Below are 14469 nucleotides of genomic sequence, written 5' to 3'. Positions count from 1 at the left end.
TCATCCATGATTCAAAATGTTTCCACATTCATGACAAACAACATTACCTCAGAGAAAATCAACCTCCTAAAATGAGCACAATCTATATTTAAAGGGCTCTTCAGGTACATTTCACTTCATCAGCTAGAGAAAGAAAAAAATGTAACACAAAGGTTCCCAAAACTTCGATTGAACTCTAGTAAAATTGCAGTCTAGACAGCAGATACTTTGAGTTTTGCCGATGGCGTTTCTTGGTTTGAGAGTGTATGATTTGCCTTTGGAGAGAGTGAGGAGGTGTTTGCCTTTGAATGTGTTTGTTTTGTGGGTTCAAGGATTACGAATGTGATGAGTTTGCTCAAGGCTTTGAAAGAACTTCCGCATTACATGCATGACACACTGAAGGGTGTGTGGAAGCATCTTCTGGAAACTTCCTGAGCTGTCAACAATGTGCTAGACTTGTGGAAACAGACCTTTAACTAGACAACAAACCATCTGGTCTATACTGACATCATTGTAGTCTGGTCAATCAACCAATATGATGTAACTAGAAATGAACAGTGTAAAAGTAAAGTCTCCATACATCAAGTCACAACCTATGCAAGAGTTTGCAAGAACATTCTGTAAAAAAAAGTGTCTAGATGCCACTTTCCATGATTTAGTTTTGTGTTTGCACTTTAAGGGCCACTTTTCAAGCTCACTGGGGCATTCCACACCACTTTTCAAAGCACACTCCTAAACTTTCCTTCTCTTGTTTTTCTTAATCCTCGCCACTATTTTAAGGTGTGTTCCACTTCATCAATTGAACAAAGTATGCTTGAATAGACATAACCCTGATTCCTCGATTTTAACCGTGGTAGAAAGCCAGCTTTACATGTCCAGTTCAGCACCTACAGTATACAGTTGAAGTCAGAATTATTAGCCCCCCTATGAATTTGTTTTTCTTTTTTAAATATTTCCCAAATTATGTTTAACAGAGCAAGCAATTTTACAGTATGTCTCATAATAGTTTTTTTTTCTTTTGGAAAAAAATCTTATTTGTTTTATTTTGGCTAGAATAAAAGCAGTTTTAATAAAAAAAAAAAAAAAAAAAGAAAACATTTTAAAGTAAAAATTATTAACCCCTTTTAAGATATTATTTTTTTTCAATAGTCTACAGAACAAACCATTGTTATACAATAACTTGCTTACTTAAATAATAACTTGCAGTCAGGTTATCTTGCTTTTGAAGGCAAGAGACTGCTTTTTGGCAACACTGTGTCCCACTGATGTTTTCAATCAAGGATGGTCGTCACTTCTTTCTCATATTTTCATTTAAAAAAGTTGAGACCTCATAGTCCACCCAAACAAACCTGTCACTTTCAGACTTTTTTGTTATAACATGATCTGTTGAAGCAAATTCATATGAATTTTTGGAATTTATTCAGTAAATTAGTTTCCATCATAGTTTATGCACATTTCTTCTTATCGGATACAAGTTTATCCTGCTCAGTTTTGCCTGAATGTTTTAAAGCACATCTTCAAAATTTATGCACATGTTGGAGTTCCATGAAATTAATCACTTAGATTTGTTGAATAATAAAAAAAAAATGACAGATGCAATCAGAATTATTAAACCCCCCTGAATTCTTAGCTTCCCCCCCGTTTATTTTTTTCTCAAATTTCTGTTGAACAGAGTGAAGATTTTTTCAGCACATTTCTAAACATAATAGAATAATAGTTTTAATGACTCATTTCTAAAAACTGATTTATTTGATCTTTGCCATGACGACAGTAAATAATATTTTACTTGATAGATTTCAAGGCACTTCTACAGCTTAAGTCTACAGAACAAACCATCATTATACAACTTGCCTAATTATCATAACCTGCCAAGTTAACCTAATTAAACTAGTTAAGCCTTTAAATGTCACTTTAAGCTGTATTGAAGTGTCTTGAAAATATTTAGTAGAATATTATTTACTGTCATCATGGCAAAGATAAAATAAATCAGTTATTAGAGATGAGTTATCAAAACTATTATGTTTGGAAAAGTGTTGAAAAAATCTTCTTTCCGTTAAACGGAAATTAAGGAAAAAATAAACAGGGATGCTAATAATTCAGGGGGACTAACAATTCTGACTTCAACTGTAGCTTAAAGGGGCTAATAATTTTAACCTAAAATGTTTTTTGAAAAATTAAAAACTGCTTTTATTCTAGCTGAAATGAAACAAATAAGACTTTCTCCAGAAGAAAAATATTATCAGACATACTGTGAAACCCCCCTTGCTCTGTTAAACACCACCTAGGAGATATTTAAAAAAGAAAAAAAAAAGAAAAAAATAAAAAAAAGGGGGGGGGGGGTAATAATTTTGATTGCAACTGTAGTTGATAGATAAATCAATACAAGCAAAGTTGTGGTAGCTCTATGTACTAAAAATGTGACAAAAACTCATATGGGATATTTTCCTGATGATGATGATGATCACCTTGCTTTAATTAAATCAATATTTAAACACTTTTTTTTTTTTTTTAAGTTTTCATTATTAAATTAATGCATTAAATGTGGCAACCCTTGATTAAATTAACAATTCAACTTGTGTGCATACTGGAATGTCATGATGAATATAAATATGAATAAATATGAATATCAAATATGAATAAAAATCAGACTTGCATGTCAGGTATAAATCAAATTGAGGGATAATGAAAAAAAAAAAAGCCTAATTGTTCTCTTTTTCAATTAAAACTTCACCAGACAGAAAGAGAAAACCAGCGCAGAGATGGCAGATCAGACAGACAGCAGTGTCTTCATCACACATACTGATAAGGCCTGTTGCTTTGTAGCACATTCACTCATCTCTACCTCCTGTCTAATGGGTAATCTTATTAGAAGGCTTGTTAGAGCTGATAAAGGCACGTTCCCACAATGCAGCGACATCAAACCAGTGTCGTGGCCCTAATCTACAGTCGCATCTGTGCTCATTATTCCTGAATGTTCTGCATGTTCGCCGCATAAGATCATCAGCTATCGCCCTGATAATGAGTCCTAATTGGAATATTTTCAAAGGGCTTAAGGACAGGAAATAGATGTAATGCTGGAAATTATTCACACTATAAGAGACTCTGCTTCCTGGGTGAATTTTTGATTTTATAAGCTCAATGTTCATATTTAATATTGTAATAATGTTACACTGTATTGCTGTTTTTATTGCATTTCCCATTAAACGAACCCAAACAAAACAGATCTAAAAATCTAATTGAATGTGCATATATAAGAAAGGAAATCCTCTACAAACATGTTCATATCATTTTGTTCCATTTGAGTAGTTTATCAAGCAACAATTTAATGGATATTTTTAGAAATTTAATAATATCATTAAAATGTATTATTGTTTCTAATAATATTAGCATTTATACAATAGTTCTGTCTTGTTCTCAAATCTGATTGAATGATAGCTCTTGATTAGCCATACTTCACCTTTGTGTATCACTCTGCCCACACGAGTGGCAAACAAAGGGCAACAGTTTGACAAATATTGCAGCTGTTGGACAACATACAGTAATGTACTTTTTTTTAGGCAAGAATGTAGTTGTTTTGTAGCAAAGCAAAGATGATTGACGTTGTCTATCCACAAGATGGCAACAGATACCGCATAATAAGCCCTTAGAGGAGAAAAAATCAGCATAAAACTACAAACTACAGCCGATCAAATCATTATAAATCTGGTAAGTGACATTCTAAGTCGATCTATCTCTTTTGTTTGTAATAGTAATGGTAGTGTATAGATTGTGAGATGGGACCCATATCAGGAATATGTGTATTTTGTGTTGGCCACTCTTTGTATAACCCAAAGTTACTTTTTGGTTGGCTATCTTTGTGTCTCTTATTTTCCTTATTGCACACTAGTTCAACAAAAAACAAGAAAGAAAAAAAATGCCTGCATGTGTTAAGCGTTTTTTCTTATCACAAAATCAACAGTAATCTAGTAGTGTTTGCACTGCTTGTGTTTTTTTGGGGTTAATTATTGTGATATCTTGATTGCAACAGAGAAATACTGAGTAATGTCTCTAGACTGATGGCACTTCTTGCTGTTCAGCCTTATTTCTTGCTGTTCACCTGTTTAGTCATCATGTTTGATATTATGCAAGAGGATCATTCAAATACTAGCTCTGAAAAAGCTATAAAAAATTAAAAATGAATAAAAATAAACAAATAACAAAATGTGTTTAGAAATGTGGATCATACCTTTAAAAAATGTTAAATAGATAAATGTTTAAAAAAGAAAACTTTTTTTATTTTATTTCAAATGTTCAGTTTTTTAAGCATATAGGCCTGCGTTAAATTGGAAAAAAAAACTGACATTACAATATTTTAACTTTCTACAATACATATTGAGTATAATTTCACCAGATGACATCAATGGTATGACTTTGTAATTTTAGATTGATTGGGAACATTTGTTTGGCCAGTACATCTGGATAACATATAATAGACCAATTACAACCAAACAAATGAAATAAACAGTGCTTCATAGTTCCCATAGTGCTTCATAGTTATATATATATATATAAATATATATACATACATACACACACACACACACATATATATATATATATATATATATATATATATATATATATATATATATATATATATATATATATATATATATATATATATATATATATATATATATATATATATATATATATATATATGTTTGTATGTATATATACATACATACACACACACACACACACATATATATATATATATATATATATATATATATATATATATATATATATATATATATTTACATACACACATATATACATATATACATATATATATATATATATATATATATATATATATATATATATATATGTGTGTGTGTGTGTGTGTGTGTGTGTGTGTATGTATGTATATATACATACAAACATATATATATATATATATATATATATATATATATATATATATATATATATATATTGTTCAACCAGCTGAAATAGCAGATATTCTATACCGCTAAACCATCTGATCAAATTCTCTATGGCAGTGACTTTCAAAGCCATTACAGCGGTGCCAATATCAGATACAAGTCTCTGACCAGAAAGCATTGCTATTATGATCTGCCAGAAAAAAAACACAAACAAACACAAAAACAGACACATGCTTTCATTTACAGCTTTAACCTGAGCTACTGTCAGCAGCAGTAGAATTACACCACCCTCGCTCCGTCACGCCTGCGACCCCTGCTAACTAAATCATTAGACAGAGTTCCCGTCAGAGAAGCTGCTCACGAGGGCCGCTGTGGAAATAAATCACACAGGTATGAATAGAGCAATCCTTGAGCCTACATGTCAAACAGAACAGACCGTATACATCTACTAATTCAGTGATTTGTAAACGTCAAGAAAATTAAGTGATTAATCAAGAATGTCTAAATCTGCACTTAAAGATTAGACACTGCAGGGAAAAATACAGATTTAAGATTATGGCTATTCATAAAGCATTGTTTTCAGTTGAATGTAAAAATAAAACCCCAAAATATCATTAAAAGGTCCCGTGAAGTGCTTTAAAATGTGCATTTTTTAATTCAATGTTTGACGTAATCTCAGCTGAAAAATAAAAAGCGGGTGGGGCATAGAGTAGCTCCACCTCTTAAAAAAAAACAGCCTATAAAGTTTTGTTTTAATCACAGCTCTGCCCGAGTGTAGCTGTCTGCAGACTGCAAGACGGGGGCATAACATGAAGAGGTGTAACTTGTAGTTATCAAGATCTCATTGAATCATGCGAGATGTCACATTACATGTTGCAAGCAAGATGGTGGAAATACTTACAGTAGCAGAGAACATTTTCACCACAGAACGTTTTCATGAGTTTCTCCAAGTTTATCCACAATCTGTTCATTTGATACATTGTTATATTTCATTCAATTGCTCCACCATGCAACTCACTGACTTCCTCATCCATTTTCTCATGACAGGTAGCCTACTCAGCATCTCCCCCCTGTGGTTGCAAATTGCAGTACAATTGTGATCCTCAAGTATAAGAGTCTCCACAACTACGTTAATAATTGTCATGGTTGGGTTTAGAGTTGGTGTAGGTGTAGACTTTATTAACTGTGATGGTTCGGTTAAAGGTTGGGGTAGGTGTAGACATGAATAACTGTGATGGTTGAGGTAGGTGTAGACGTTGATAACTGTGAAGGTTGGGTTAAGGGTTGGAGTAGTTGTAGACATTATTAACTGTGATTGTTGGGTTAAGATTTGGGGTAGGTGTAGATGTTAATTACTGTTTGTGGTACATTTGTGTGGTACATGTTACGCTCCTGTTTTGCAGTGCACAAACCAAGCCTAGTGAATGTGGTTGAGATCAAGTGCACCAAATAAAAAGCAAATAGCGTCTTGAAGGTGCGAGCATGTCAGGTAATCGAGAGCATGTGATTGGTCAAGATTTGATGAGAAACTGAAACATAAGGTGACGTAAAAAAAAAATTTGAACGATTTAGGCAGAATTGACAAACTGCAAGCTTTAGATGTTTATTTCCGTTTTAATTTTTTCAAAAATGAATTTTGTTATTGTTTTGTAGCACACAAGCTAATGCATATCCTTAAAATGAACAGACTAAATGTAAAATTAAAAAATTGTTTTAATTTCATGGGACCTTTAAAGTCTGTGCGAAATCAAACTTGACATTGTTTATTTTGCTAGCGTGTTTTGTTATTTTTTAGGTGAACAATTAAATTCATGCAAGTCGATCCACTGAAAAAAAAAAAAGTTGGGTTTAGGGTTGTGGTAGGTATAGACATTAATAACCGTGATTGTTGGGTTTAGGTTTGGGGAAGGTGTAGAAGTTAATAACTGTCATGGTTGGGTTTAGGGTTGGGCAAGGTGTAGACGTTAATAACTGTCATGGTTCGGTTAAGGGTTGGGGAAGGTGTAGATGTTAATAACTTTGATGATTGGGTTTAGGTTTGGGGAAGGTGTAGACATTAATAACCATTACTGTGATGGTTGGGATTAGGTTTGGGAAAGGTGTAGATGTTAATAACTGTTATGGTTGGGTTTAGGTTTGGGGAAGGTGTAAACATTAATAACTGTCACTGTGATGGTTGGGTTTAGGTTTGGGGAAGATGTAGACGCTATTAACGGTCACTGTGATGGATGGGTTTAGGGAAGATGTAGATGTTATTAACTGTCACTGTGATGGATGGGTTTAGGTTTAGGCAAGGTGTAGACGTTAATAACAGTGATGGTTGGGTTAAGGGTTGGGGAAGGTGTAGACGTTAATAACAGTGATGGTTGGGTTAAGGGTTGGGGAAGGTGTAGACGTCAATAACTGTGATGGTTGGGTTTAGGGTTGGGGAAGGTGTAGACATTAATAACTGTGATGGTTGGGCTTAGGTTTAGGGAAGGTGTAGACATTAATAACAGTGATTGTTGGGTTTAGGTGTGGGGAAGGTGTAGACTTTAATAATTGGGATGGTTGGGTTTTGGTTTGGGGTTGGTGTAGACGTTAATAACGGTCACTGTGATGGATGGGTTTAGGTATGGGGAAGGTGTAGACGTTAATAACTGTGATGGTTGGGTTTAGGTATGGGGAAGGTGTAGACATTAATAACTGTGATGTTGGGTTAAGGGTTGGGGAAGGTGTAGACATTAATAACTGTGATGGTTGGGTTTAGGATTGTGGTAGGTATGGACGTTAATAACGATGATGATTGGGTTAAGGGCTGTGGTAGGTATGAAGGTTACTAACTGTTATGGTTGGGTTTAGGTGTGGAGTGTAGACATTAATAACTGATGTACAGCACCATCTCACTGTCTACATAGTTTTGACATGTCGGTCTCCATTACTTTAAGTTCTGCCTCTGACGTATTACAAGTTACTCCCCTGTCTTGCAGCGCAGATAGACACTATTCGCTCTGCCAGTTGATATCAAGCGCACCAAGTAAGTAAGTGATTATTATTGTTGTTGTTTTGGAGCACCCGAGTGAAGGTAACATCAAGTTTTTATTTTCATTTCAATGGACCTTTAAAGTCTGTTTGAAATATTTTTTTTTTCTTTTGCTAGCACATATTGTTATGCTTGTTATGCTTTAGGTGAGCAATTAATCCATGCAAGTCGATCCACTAAAAAAAAAAGATTTGTTTTTGTAATCTTCAAATTAAAATCTGACCATTTGCTTCCAAGTTTAATGATGGTCCTTCCCTGCTTTTTGACGGCTTCAACCACAATATTCTTAACCCCATCCCACTTGCCGTTAATTAGCTACAAAGGAATAATGTGCAAAGTTAAAGCCAAGCTCCTAATCAATATTCCATTTCATTTCAATATGTTAATTTACTAAAACAAAAGGCTCAGCAAATTCTGGTTCACACTGACTTTAATTTGTTTCCTTTGTAGAAATGTATCAATTTGTTTCTAAAGACGTCTATTAAAATGCATAGTTTTCTTTAAATTATTGTTTTTGTTTTTTTATCCATAAATGTATTTTGAAGGTTTTTATGTGTTTTGTTTACATTACATTTGTTTATGCCTGATTATATAAAACATAACATGTTACTCGAAAAAAGCAAATGTGAATATTTTTTTCTACTTGTTTAAGTGATAGAGATTCCCAAAATCGCCTTTGTGATTACATTTGACTCTGATATGTAAAAATAAAAAAGAAACAAGCAGCTTGAACCTAGCTTCATCAAATGCTTAGATCTTTAAGCTAGAAATGTATGTAAAATGACCACATACTTAACTAAATAATGTCTATTTGCATATTTAAACCATATATAAAGGAATGGTTCACCCAAAACTGAAAATTGTCATTAGACTATACTTCGAAGAAAGCTGAAGATCTGTAACCATTGACTTCCTACTACTACATCAAACTAATAAAGGTTTGCAACCACTTGAGGATGACTACAGCGAGTAACTTTTTACTTGTGGGTGAACAATCCATTTAAAGTAAAACATGAGATACAAAAAAAGTTGCTTTTGTGGTTGTAATCAAACATGGGATGTATGCAGGCACGTGCACACATAGGGCTCAACCTGTGCAGTGCACATGCCATTTTTAGTCTTGGATAGAAAATGCCCTTCCAAAATGATCAAAAGTGCCCCCGCTACGCCGCACACCCTCGGTCCCGCGACAACACCGCTCTTGAGTACGCTCGCGACAACACCGCTCTTGAGTACGCTCGCGACAACACCGCTCTTGAGTATGCGCGCGACAACACCACTCTTGAGTACGCGCGCGCGCGACAACACCGCTCTTGAGTACGCGCGCGACAACACAGCTGATCAGAACGCACGCGACAACACCGCTCTTCAGTACACGCGCAACAACAGCCCCCCCCACCCCCCAACCCCCGCTTTTTAAAAAATTTATCCTGCACATGCCCTTTTGACGGTCTCTGCACGGGCCTGGATGTATGGTAACTGTTACTTGCTTTAAAAATAAAGGACGCAACATTTCTGACATTAAAGATGAAAGTCATAATTACCTTGTGAAAGCTTCTGAAGTAAGCCGCTTTTTCATCTGGATATTTCTCTAATCGCCGTGGACCTTTACTAGACGCCTTTTTGAACACAAGCCAGCATCTTCTGAAGATCTGTTAAAGAAAGATGCAATTTATTTACTGCAAAGTTTAAAATAACAATTAAAAATTCTTTAAATAAACAAACAAATAAATTAATTAATAACATATGTAATTCACAATTTGTCTGCAAATATAACTTGTCAACTCAAGTAAAGTCAAGCTTTTTTGTCGGTGCTACATAAATTAATCTTAAATACAAACACAGCACTGAACATAAGAGCCATTTTATAAAACATACAGTTTGCATAACTAACTTGTACTATAAGATACTTACCTATAAACATAAGACAGGCTATACAAGTACCTTTACATGAGACTGAACAAAGTTTTGCAGGATATTGTGCAAGAGAGTTTTTTAAGGTTTAAAATTGTGCAAGTGAGATATTTAAGGTTGAAGCAATCAGTGCAACATGATTGTGAAACATGATTGTGAAATGGCCTTTATTTCTTACAGCTTAACAGGATGAACTGACTATGTTTACATCCGGTACTTTAATCAGTGTTGAATGCAAATAATGTGAGTTTGAATGGCATTTTACTTGACATTTATTGCCATACTACTGAAAGCAGCAGCAGATAGTTTACCTCAGATCTTGAAAATAAAATAAACCGTTTGAAATTGAACTTTTGAAACTTAATATTTATATTATTTGCTAATTAATAACCACCTCATGGAATTCAAAATCTGAGTCTCATTTCGGAGGCTGCTACTGTCCACACCGGAGTTCGCATTTCAGTTTACACGGATACGTTTTCTTTTCAAAATGTATAAGTTTTGTTATGGTTATGTCATCCGTCCACACTACAAAATGAAAATGGAGTGTTTTGAAAACGCTGAAGGGGCTGTTTTCATTTTAAAACGCTGCTGCTCTGCAGACATTTGCAGACATCTGATTGGGACTTTTTCCTTAATATTGAGTAGCCTAATCAAAGTTGTTGCATCCTCTCCTTGTAAGTTCAGACTTTGCAAGTTTGATATGGAAAACAAACTCCCAAGGACACGTTGGGTAAATCTTCAAACGGAACAGTGTACTTTATAACGTCATTCACATTACTCTGGCTATGTTGTTACACTTTCTTAAGAATAAAATGAAAACATGGTATAAGGAACTGCCTATTTTCATTTCAACTTAACAGACACTAAAAATGTTAGGGTGTTGTGTAGCCACATATCTATATGACTGACTACTTCACTTTATGCATATTTATAACAAAACAGAGGCTACAATATTACTGCTTCCTTTCATTTTCATTAAAAATACGAAACATACCCATTTACTTTTGCTGAATATCAGTTTTGATAATCAATGATGGCCATTTTAAAAGTATAACGTACAATAAGTTTATACATTATAGGAAATTAAGGCAAAACAAAAAAAAAAAAAACATCAATGTGCAGAATCAGTGTACATGGTTACATTAATTAATATATTAGTTCATCTTTGCGCTCAGTCAAAACAAGTTACTCGAGAAAAAGTAATAGATTTAAAAGACCAAAGTAGGGGAAATGACATTAGATATAGACAACAATATGAATTAAATATCACATTTAATAAATATAGTGAGATTGGATCCAGGAGTAGATTATTGATGACCCGTCCGATGTGCACAGCTCTCACCTAGAGAGCTGTATTCAAAGCACCCGCTGACTCCCTGGAGCTCAGATGCACACATACACTGCAGTGCATGCCAGTGTGTTTGTGTCTGTTTGTGGTCACATGATGTGCGTTTTCAATGGTGTAGCGAGAAAGGAGATCTGGTCAGAAACTCTAGGTGAAACGCCAGTGTGGACGTGATCACTTTCATTCTAAAATGTTGTTTTAAAACTAAATGTATTTGTATAAACAGGGCTAAAGAACCTTCCTGAGTGAACGAATCACAGCACAGCAACCCATGGTGCTGAAATATAATTGGCTAAATTGGCATTGGGTAGGTTAAAAGAATCAAAACAAAGACATTGCACATTTACAAAACAGAATATCTGACTTAAGATAAACAAGAATGTTCACTTAGCATGTTTCTAAAATATCTGCAAACATATTCTGGTATTTTTATGCTTAAAAACTTGCAGTCAGCACTATTAATATGTGTCACAAAGATGTAGTAAAAAGGTTTCAGTGGTTTGGAACAACATGAGGGTGAGTAATTGATAACATACGTTTCATTTTTTGGGGTGAACTAGCCCTTTAAATGATCCTTTCCCTTTTTAATGCTCAGTTTGACTTTGCACAGATTGTAGTGACTGTATCTGCATACCTAAATGCTGCCATATAATTGGCTGTTTAGATATTTGCATTAACAAGCAGTAGAACAGGTCTACATTATAAAAATGCATAAAGGTGAGTACAGTTTATATAGTAAATTACTAAACAAAACAAGCAATAAAAAATGTGCATCATTACACCCCATGAAAAAAGGTGAGCAGAATAACTTTTTGAAAGCTAGATTTCAGTATACCATTAAAGTATTATATTAAGATAATAAATGGTGGCAGCAATCCAGGTGGACTTTTAAGCCTCGGTAAATATCTATCATAAAATGTTCTTCTGCATTAGAAGAGTCGTCTGCCATTCTTGAACACATGACTTTTTTATTATGGGAATAAATCAAAGATATGAAACAGATGTGGATGATCCCGACTGAGAAAAGGCCATTCAAACCTCATTTGTTAATTATGGAACTGCTGAGTTATTGATTGGGCAAAGCTATGATTTCGTCCCATGCCTTTAGTCTGGTTTTGGGCAGATTAAGAGAATAAACACAAGTGTTAGAGGGAAATGGACTGAAATAAACGTGTATGTGTATATGTTTTTGTAATCGAGAGTTGTGCACGTTCTCTCAAGTCTGTATTTTTTTTACGTTGACCTTGAAATGCTGTCAGGGGAATGTGAGTGTTTAATCTGTGAAAGTCTCAGACATTGCTGGAAGGAGTGTTTTAGACAGAATCTGGGGCCTTTATCTCTTTAAATAGTACACAGGGGGCAAACTCAGACAAATGGACACTGAAATGAGCGGCACTGAGATCTAGAGGCTCTTTCATGGCTTTCATGGCTGCTCTGGTGCATTAAAAAAGTGCTTTTTTTATTGTCTGACAACTCTTCACTCCCTCTTTACAATCAGTGTTGTGTAAGTTACTCCCACAGTTACCCAATTAATAATGACTAATTGTATAATTGCACTTAACTTTACCAATTATTATAATTACTATGGATAAGTCATTTAACATAAACTAATGGAACCTTATTGTAAAGTGTGACCACGTATTGTGTAATCGATGAATAGCAAATTGATAGATATTTTCAAATTATAAAGTTAAACTGCATGTCATTAAAAACATGTATATATACATATCAACTGTTGGATTAAAGATGTAAGAAAAAAAGTAAGATTTTGGCATGCTATTTCTTAAAACAAAAAAATATTTGTCTTGTCTAGAAAATGCTTCTCTTTTTAAGATTTTCTTGATACTTGGACTAGAAACAAGACAATCACAGCAAGAAAAGCATTTTTGCAGTATAATTATAGTACTTACTTAGCAAATAAATGTACAAAAGAATATCAGTACGGTGACAAAATAGCTTCACTTTTTAAGAGTAATCCAACTGTCTATATAGGCGTTTACACAGTATATCTTATTCACCTTATTCTCCGTGTAAGAGCAGGTGCAGCCATTTGAATCTTTTTGGCTCGAGACTTCTGATCTCATTCACTTTAAGACGTTTAAAACAGCTCGTTTTGCTGCTTTATGTTGCAAATTTATATTTCTTATTATATAATTCTATGTTTTCTTTATAGTCATGCAAACACTTTTTAGTAGAGCAAGTAATTTTTCTGCCGTTCATTATTCCTAGTCATTGCATTAGTCATTGCAACTGAATTGGAAGTTTTAAAGAAATCACAAAAATTAGCACATTTACGCATTGAAGAATAAGGTCAATATATTAAAGCATTGGTGTAGTCACAGCTTCACATGCATACTAGGCATAAAATTCCAATGGCATGATAACCTTGGATTAAAACATCACGGTTTCACGGTATTGTGATTACTGCTCTAAAATATCTATTTTTTTAAATGTCTGGTTGAAAAACAAAAAACTTTTTCAGCTTTGAACACAATGGCTGAGTGTGAAATCCAGCCTGATCTCACGAGGAAACGTAAGTATTCAGTAGAGTTCAGTCAAACGAAAATGTACGATTTAAAAAAGGAGGCATGGCACCTAACCCCACCCCTAACCCAAACCGTCATTGGGTGATGAGCAAATCGTACTAAATTGCACTAATTAGATCATACGAATTCATACGAATTAGCCACTAAATCAAAAAGTTACAAATTGCCGTGAAATCACATACTTCCATACTAAACAGTTCGCTAAAAACAGTATGCGAGCCGAATAGTATGTCTGAATTCATAGGATTCGCAAAACAGTATACAAGAAGTTCCAGGATGAAATACTGCTTCCGGTGAGATTCCAAAGTGTGCATCTGAGGTATGCTAAACTATCCCATGATGCACCATGAAAAAAATCATGAATGGGAGTGAAGCAATGTAACTGATACGGGACTTTATATACTTATACACTTTATATAACATACATTTCTATCGGTTGAGTAGTACGTTCAAATTCAAATGCAGTACCTACTGAGCAGTAGGCGATTTTTGACACAGCCAATATATTTTATTTTGAGAAACATTTAAAATATTTTGGAAGAGTAAACATGTCAGGCTAAATGATTCAAATGAATCATTGACTTCTGCTATCATCAGTAGTTTCTAAAACACAGATTTCTTTACAATTTAAAATGGCATTTTTGTGTAATTTTACTGTTGTTCTAAAAAAAAATTTAAAAAATAAAAACATCTTCCATATAATGTGGAAACGCTATAACAGCAAATTTT

At 34.1% G+C, this 14469-nt stretch overlaps 1 protein-coding gene across 6 annotated transcripts in view; it reads right to left on the bottom strand.

Annotated features, from left to right (window-relative positions):
- The window catches only part of dok6 (docking protein 6), a 173498-nt gene that overhangs the window by 80538 nt on the left and 78491 nt on the right, over window positions 1-14469 (bottom strand). For 5 of the 6 annotated variants that reach the window (XR_012399227.1, XM_073940573.1, XM_073940570.1 and 2 more), the window contains 1 exon segment: window positions 9477-9584. Coding sequence is in view for 3 of the 6 variants with exons in the window: in XM_073940570.1 (XP_073796671.1) it covers window positions 9477-9584 (108 nt within the window). In the remaining 3 variants the exon portion in view is untranslated. 6 annotated transcript variants of the gene reach the window in all.

Source organism: Danio rerio, chromosome 24 (genome assembly GCF_049306965.1).
Source record: "Danio rerio strain Tuebingen ecotype United States chromosome 24, GRCz12tu, whole genome shotgun sequence".
NCBI lineage: Eukaryota > Metazoa > Chordata > Actinopteri > Cypriniformes > Danionidae > Danio > Danio rerio.
This window is presented reverse-complemented; position numbering and strand designations above follow the sequence as displayed.